Genomic DNA, 8,434 nt, shown 5'->3' with positions numbered 1-8,434 from the left:
TCCTTTATTTAAAATAAACTTTATTGGCACTCATTTTTAGTGACAAACAGAAAAAAAGCTACAAATAAAAACATGAATAAAACTTTAAATAGTGATTTAATAAAGTTATTTAAATTGACAAGAACTTGTTATAAAGTTACAAAACTTCATCTAAAAACCTTTTAGCAGCGCAAGAGCTGCCAGAGTGGCTCCCTCTAGTGTTCACAGGTGGTAACTGCATCAATAACAGTGATAACGTCCTCCTACTTAAAAATGTAGAAAATTGCATTTTTTTTTAATGCATTTAGATCACAGTTTATAACTTCTGAGACTTCATTTAATTCAAAGTGGAATCAAAGCAACAAAAGTTTTTACACTTTTTAAAAAAACATTTATTATAATTAACAGCAACGCTCTGAAACGTCCACGTGGATAGAAATTATTCCTCAGGAGCTTTGCTGAAAGACAAACAGAGACAAAGTTTCAGATTAAATTAATTATTAATTTTAAATAAATTAATAAATCTCAGGTGACGTGACGTCTCTCTCACCAGCAGCGCTCGTCCTGACGTTTCTATCGGCAACAGGAAGTTTCCCAGAGAGCAGACCACACAGGCCACGGCGAAGGGACAGAGCGCCAGAATCACCGACTGAGACATCAGCACCTGAAATGCACACGAGAGTTCAAACCAGGCGGAACACCTGAGGACTCACCTGACGGGATCAGAGTCAGGACTGTGACCTCACCTGAGCGATGAAAGGAGCGATCATTCCGCCGATACGACTGAACGACGTGCAGAATCCCAACCCGAGAGAGCGCGCCGTCGTCGGATACACCTGCGAAACAACACACACACACACACACACACACACACACACACACACGTGTTACCTGACCCATCAAGCAGGTCAACGAGACGCTCACATGTACAGGTGTGTTCGAACCTCTGCGGTGTAAATATAAACAACGTTGAAGTTCATGGAGACGAGCGAGCGGAGCAGGAACAGAAGAACGGTGAAGCCCAACCTGCAGACACACAACACACGGTCCTCATAAGGGTACTAATTCAGTCTCGTGCTCACGACTCAACAGATGGACGACGCCACCGCTGCCCGAGAGTGAAGCCAAGATCGACACTTACAGATGACCTCAAACCTGTCTCAGTTAAAACACAGTATGAAAGTATAGTGTGTGTGTGTGTGTGTGTGTGTGTGTGTGTGTGTGTGTGTGTGTGTGTGTCTCTCACATGGTGGAGCAGATGTTCAGCAACAGGAACATAACGGCCGCCAGCATCTGCATAATACTCATGCTCAGCTTTCGTCCGACAACGTTCAACAGACAGATGTTTAAGGGAATCACTGAGAGGAGGAGAGAGAGAGAGGGGCGAGAGAGAGAGAGGGGCGAGAGAGAGAGAGAGAGAGAAGGAGGAGAGAGGGGTGAGAGAGGGGCAAGAGAGAGAGAGAAAAGGAGGAGGAGAGAGAGAGAAGGAGGAGAGAGGGGCGAGAGAGAGAGAGGGAGGGCGAGAGGAGGAGAGAGAGAAGGAGGAGAGAGGGGCGAGAGAGAGAGAGAGGGCGAGAGAGGAGGAGAGAGAGAGAGAGAAGGAGGAGAGAGGGGCGAGAGAGAGAGAGAGGGCGAGAGAGGAGGAGAGAGAGAGAGAGAAGGAGGAGAGAGGGGCGAGAGAGAGAGAGGGCGAGAGAGAGGGGCGAGAGAGGAGGAGAGAGAGAGAAAATCTGAGATTAATTAATCCTGAAATCTTCACTGTCGGATAAATAATTAAATAACTATATTCCAGACATTGAGAGTAAACTATGATTGCACGTTGTTACCATAGCAACGTGAAACTTGACCTAATCTGACCTCACCTCTGACCTAACCCTAACCCTGTGATACAAAGTTTGAACTGAGTTTGGTTTGTGTCAGAGGTGTGTGTGTGTGTGTGTGTGTGTGTGTGTGTGTGTGTGTGTGTGTGTGTGTGTGTGTGTGTGTGTGTGTGTGTGTGTGTGTGTGTGTGTGTGTGTGTGTGTGACTTACGGGCGACCTCTCCCAGGCAGCTGATGAGCAGCGTCTGGTAGTCGCCGAGTCCAAAGGGGATGCAGTAACACAGGCCGTCCTCGTGCCGGTGTTTGACCTGATGCTCCACGTCTGCGTCCTTCACGCACAGCAAGTTCTTCTCCAGCAGCTCCGAGCTGCTCAGCACTGAGCCGTAGTACCCGAAGGACGCCACGAACCTGACCGGCAAAAAAACGCCACAGTCACACGCACTCAAAAAAAAAAAACAGCTATCTCGTATAGCCTGAAGCTAAACGCCGCCAAGAGACGTTACCATGAGAACCAGAGCAGCAGGGACGTCCTCCTGTACGTGGAGCTGAGCAGAATCCTCCAGCTGCCTCGTTCTTTCTGAAACAAACACGACACAGAACCTCAGCTGTTCATCACGACGACACGACCAGAGGGTCAAAGGTCGAGTTTAGGTGTGAACGCACCACCGGAGGCTCCATCAAACGTCCTGCAGGTAGAGACGACCCGTTCATGTCAGCGATCTTCTGCAGGGTGTCGATGGCGGCCTGAATATTTCCCGCCGACACGTTGTAACGAGGCGACTCGGGGATGAACTGGCGAGTGAAGCACAGACAGGTGATTACAGGCTGGTAGGAGACGGACGGGTAGCAGACGGCGGCGGCGGCGGCGTCTCACCTTGAACAGAAAGATGAGGATGATGCTCGGCGTGATGGAGATCCGGATCATCCACCTCCAGCCCAGAGTGGGAACCACACACATCCCGAGAACGATGATCAGCATGGAACCAATCATCCAGAAGATCTGATGACATCACACACAGACAGAGAGCATGCTGGGAGATCATGATGACATCACACACAGACAGAGAGCATGATGACATCACACACAGACAGAGAGCATGCTGGGAGATCATGATGACGTCACACACACACACACAGAGCATGCTGGGAGATCATGATGACATCACACACACACGGAGAGCATGATGACATCACACACAGACAGAGAGCATGCTGGGAGATCATGATGACATCACCCACAGACAGAGAGCATGCTGGGAGATCATGATGACATCACCCACAGACAGAGAGCATGCTGGGAGATCATGATGACATCACACACAGAGATCATGATGACATCACACACAGACAGAGAGCATGCTGGGAGATCATGATGACATCACACACAGACAGAGAGCATGCTGGGAGATCATGATGACATCACACACAGACAGAGAGCATGCTGGGAGATCGAGTGATGAAGACTTACGGAGGCCAGCGGCAGCAGGTACGGTCGATACTTCGCTGGAATCAGCTCCGTCTTCAACACGAACCTGAAGCATCAACGACGTGAAAGTCAGAGTGTGTGTGTGTGTGTGTGTGTGTGTGTGTGTGTGTGTGTTTGAGAGAAAGTGTGTGCGTGCGTGTGCCCTCTGACCCCTGTGATGCTCCTGCGATCCCGCAGCCCACCATGCTGCGCAGGAAGATGAACCAACCGTACGTCGGGGCGAACGACGTCAGCATAGAGAAGTACGAGCTCCACACGAAGCCGGCGAACACAACCTGACACACACACACACACACACACACACACACACACACACACACACAATAACACACCATGTTCATATGCAGAGATACACAACAGCAGGAAAACAAAACATGATACTTAAAATATAAACAACCGAAATGATTTGTGTTTCTGACCTTCCAGCGTCCGTATCGATCTGCGATGTATCCTGATAAAACGCCACACAACATGAAGCCCAGAAACACCATCTACAACACACACACACACACACACACACACACACACACACACACACACACACACACACACACAGTTGAAGTGTAAAAGTCGATACACATCAGGAGTGGTTAAATAACCTTCAGCAGAACTTGGCGACTCACCGTGGAGACGAGAGCGACCTGCCAGTCCTCCAGACGCCACTCACAGCGAATCTCAGGAGAGACGACGGCGAGCAGCATGATCTCCATCGCTTCTAAGATCTGTAACACCCAGACAACACACCTCACAGTGAGCGGACACACCTGCACTTCACAGGTAACCTGAACCCAAAAAAAAAGCTTTTTCTTACGTTGGCGCTGCCCATGACGACAAACAGCAGGACGTGAAAACGTCCGAAGCCGATAGTTTCCACGGCCTCTTCGACAGTGAACGTCTCGTCTGCAGAGAGGGAGACACAGGTGAAGTTTGAGCTTTAAGAAGTTGATGTGGCTCAGTGAGGAGCTGCTGCCCTCTGCTGGCAGGAAGAGGAACACTCTGATCTCTTACTGTAGTTGTTGTTGGTGCTCTGCTTCTTCTCTGCGTCGCTCTCCTGCAGTTCCACCTCCTGCAGGTGGATGGCGCTCACCAGCTGAGTCTTCATACCATAATCCATTCTCACTCAGCGCTTTTATTGTGAAAGGACACGGCAACATAAAACAGACCCACCAAACCTCCGCAGGTGATCCAGGATCCACCTGCAGGTCCAAACACATGTTTTATTTATTGCGTAAATTCACAATAAACTTGTTTTTGTGGTTTTTTTCTGCAAACATAAACTGGTTTCACTGGTTGGTCTGGATTTCAGAGTAAAAGTGTGTCTGTGTTACTGAGGGATTCATTCAACAAACATGAGGACTGATCTTGAAGACCCTCAGGATCAATAAAGTATCTATCTATCTATCTATCGTTTGTTTTATTCTGAAAGGACACATCGTTTTCCTGTTAGATGCATTAGATTTTTTTTTAAAGTGGCTCCACACAGATTATTAGATTAAACACAAAACAACAAACACAAACAGTTTTCTGTTGCTTTCTTCGATCCTGAACCTTTTCAGGAGAAACTTTAATCAGCTTTCTGCATTCCTGAACACGCAGCTTTTTTCTTTTTGGGTGAAAATAAAGTTCGGTCAGACTCCGTTAAAGGTGACCTGTGGAGTTTTAATAAGAGGAATGTGAAAGTTGGAGAAATGCATGACTCTATAGACAAACTGGTCTCTGCAGCTGGAGGCTCTTAAAGCTCCAAACATTGTTCCAGGGAGCCGATGTTTCCTCTCATTAAAGTTCAGTTCAGAAAATAGATCATAGAATTATTTCACCTCTTCAACTTTAACATTTCACGAACAAATCTACATAATGCACCTTTAAAGATGCTTTCTGTTCGATCAGAGGGTGAATGTTAGAAACGATCAGACACCTCTGCACAAAGAGCTGCAGGTTAATCGGTTCTCAATAAGAGCAGGAAGACAAACCTCTATTTATTTATTTCTCTACCTGCAGAGTTTGAAGGTGAATAATGTGCAAACAGAATTCATCCATATAGACACGTTTAATAACTGTGAACTCTCTGCCTAAAGCTCTAAAGAGACTGATCTTGTTTTCACGGTTCGGTCGAAATTCGATCACAAAGAATGATCGATTAAAGTCGACCAAGTGGAGGATGTCACGGTGCAATGATCGAAAAGTCCCATTAGCTTTACGTTAGCTTCACTTTAATGCAGGAAGTCAACGATCAACACAATGCCTGTGCGCGTGCACGTCGTTGTTTAAATTAAAAGACAGTTTTTTTTAATTGAATGTACTCACGCAGAGGACGCTGTAGAGGACGGGGACGTCCGATGTGTCTCCTCTGAGGCTGCAGGAGAGGTTTTAATGAGTCATACAGATCAGTCCGGTGGAAGGTGTCGTTCACCTGGCCAGGTGTATCCACCGTCACTGAGGAGGAGGAGGAGGAGGAGCAGGAGGAGGAGGGGTCTGTTTAGACGGGGTGGGAGGGAGCTCCACAGACAGTATCACACTGTAAACATTATTAACACTTTTAATGGACTACACTTGGACATATTTGCATCTGATGCTCCGCACTTCTGTGACGTCACAGAAGAGGGAACCGAATTCGCCGGAAGATACTTCTGATCGGTTTCGGCTCTCTGTGTTTGTGAAAGAAACTCCTTCAACACACTCATTATTTAAAGGGGGTTTGGCTGAAGGCTTTATCCACAGAGTCAAAGGGGAAAACGCCCTTTATCTTTTGACTGGAGCGACCTGAAGTGTGCGCGCGCACAAACACACACAAACAGGATTATTGATCGTATCTGACCTCACCATTAATATCGACTTTAACACAAGATCATGGAAACATTTAATGAAAGAAAATCACAAATAAAACTACTTACAAATGTGCACACTGACTCCTTCATAAAAACACATTAAAGATGCAGTATGTATATTCCGCCACCAGGGGGCTCCAAATCAATACTAAAACAGAAGATGTCCCCTTCCCCCCGAAACCCAAATCTAATGTGTGAAACTGACTTACATTCAAATATCTCAATTCATTACAAATTGACTAAACCTATGATGTATAGTTTTGTTGAGTACTTACATTACTGTTACATCAAGGAAGAAGCCTGAGCTGCTGCTGAAATAAAAACATCATGAAAATCATACTTGGATATGTCTCTTCTTTAAAAGTAATTAAATTCTTTATTTTACATGTTTAAAGACATTATAGACAAGATGTGCAAAGTTTTTTTTATTAACTACTAAAAGTAAAAAAAATAAATAATAAAAAATATATATATATATATATTTTTTTTTTATGGAGCCCTTTATAAAATCTGGCCAGGGACAACAGATGAAAATTAGCCTTTTGGCTAACTCTAGCATATTTACAGAAATGTTTATTAATATGCACTGTCCCTGTAAAAAAAATAAAAAATAAAAAATAAAATAAAGATAATAGTTGGTTTTAACAAAAGTGCTGCTTCTGACAGGGTAAGTAGCCAATCACATTTTAGGACTGGATGATTGTCCTGCAGCTGAAGTTATAAATGTTATTAAAAAAAAAAAAAAAATCAAAACTTTTTTTTTATGTTTGTGCAGCAGAAAACAGAATAAATCATAAAATATAAGAAAATGAATAATCAGTCCCAGTTTGATTTAAACATCTCTTTAATATTAGTTAACACAATCTCTTAGACTCAAACAGGATGCAGCTCACACATAGGTCACGTAGGTCCTGTCATGTGACACATTCAGACTCACCTGGCTGCTGGCGGACAGGTGAGACTGCTGGCAGTGTTCCCAGGTCACTGACGTCACATTAAAAGTAACTTTTCCTTCAGGTCGTCCACCAGGCAGTCTCACTGAGTTACCTGAATCACACCTGAGACAGATGCGAGCTCACCTGGTCGGCCTCAGTGAAGCTGCATGTTGGAACGTCACCTGAGAGGAGTGGCGGGAATGTGGTTCAGCTCAGAGAGGGACGTTTCATTCAGGACAAAACTACAGACTGAGACACCTTTAAAGATCACAAACTCCCCAACATGTTCTCAGTCGTTTTAAAACTTGCGAGTAAAACTAATTGCAGAAGCTGTGATATCTTGTTCCAACAAAAGTTAAGTTAAAAGTGTGTTCAAAAGTTAATCTTTCATTTTCTTATAACTCATCGTGTTGCTCCAATCTTAAAAACAAGATTAAAGGGACATTTGGAGCTCCCGTGTGTATTAGTTTGACGGGATGATGGGATCTGTAGTTTTGTCACGAGTAAACTCCATCCGCTCACCGAGGATCTAGAAAACACAGAAACTCTAGAAAACATTGAAGGAGACATTCAGGAGAAGTTTGATACGACAATACAAACTCCTCGGGTCGTCTTTGTCACCTGCACAGGTGTGCACAGGTGGACTTTTTTTTTCTGCTTCACGTGTGATCTGATGAGTTTCAGACAACACCTGGAGTCGTAGATTTAGCACCATGTGACCCTGTAGGTATGACCTAAGTCCTGCAGCCTGACTGACAGGTGCTAGGTCCAATCAGAGAGTCCACAGCCAGTGATGAGTTCTGTGGTGTGTTCCTGCTCCATGAAGGATGTGTTGGTACTGTTGCTGGGCAGATCTTTGAGTCCATTCAGCAGAGCGACCACAGATAAAATATTTTATATATTATATGTTTTCTATTAAACACCATATCCACTTTCTTTAGATTTAAAAATAGCTTTTATAAATGCAAAACAATAAAAAAAAAACATGATTCATATGATTTTTTTTTTTTCCTACTGTGTTGGGGTCAACGGCGGTTTTGATGGCATTCTTTGCTCACTCTTAACTTGATGTGGAACAACTCTTTACTTTTTCAAACTCTGTTTATAAATATCTTGAAGCAGCATGCTAACATTTACCGGAACATCACGAGTAGCTAAAGCCTCAAACTTAGTCGAACATGCTAAAGAAGAGCAGAGACGAACAAACCCTCTTTTACTCAATGAAACCAGATTTTTTTTTTTTTTTTACGAGCGAACTGACTTCTCCACAACACTACAAAGAAAACAGCCAACTAGCAGAGAGGAGAACCAGTCATTCAGCTGCACAACCGGCCCGAGAAGATAACAAATGTCAAAAAAAAATGTCTGCCTTGTTGAAATCAGTGGGTT

The 8,434-nt window shown here is 44.5% G+C and overlaps 1 protein-coding gene across 2 annotated transcripts; it reads right to left on the bottom strand.

Annotated features, from left to right (window-relative positions):
• Positions 1-394: 394 nt before the first annotated feature.
• On the bottom strand, positions 395-5,664 carry svopl (SVOP-like; the record flags this gene model as incomplete). Of its 2 annotated transcripts, XM_079335444.1 has the most annotated exons (16): positions 395-437; positions 530-643; positions 726-815; positions 924-1,005; positions 1,226-1,337; positions 2,011-2,207; positions 2,303-2,376; positions 2,463-2,591; positions 2,674-2,799; positions 3,268-3,331; positions 3,436-3,560; positions 3,705-3,776; positions 3,909-4,007; positions 4,097-4,185; positions 4,294-4,411; positions 5,590-5,664. In XM_079335444.1, the coding sequence occupies 15 exons, from the start codon at positions 4,397-4,399 to the stop codon at positions 426-428; spliced, it is 1,491 nt and encodes a 496-aa protein (XP_079191570.1). In that variant the 3' UTR covers positions 395-425. The 2 variants fall into 2 exon arrangements, with proteins under 2 accessions (XP_079191570.1, XP_079191571.1); XM_079335445.1 differs by lacking the exons at positions 395-437; positions 924-1,005; positions 5,590-5,664 and having other exon boundaries at positions 541-643; positions 4,294-4,399.
• Positions 5,665-8,434: the final 2,770 nt, after the last annotated feature.

The sequence above is a fragment of the Symphodus melops genome (assembly GCF_947650265.1).
Source record: "Symphodus melops genome assembly, chromosome: 22".
NCBI classification, from domain to species: domain Eukaryota; kingdom Metazoa; phylum Chordata; class Actinopteri; order Labriformes; family Labridae; genus Symphodus; species Symphodus melops.
Note: the sequence above shows the minus strand (reverse complement) of the source record. Positions and strands in the feature narration are given on the sequence as shown.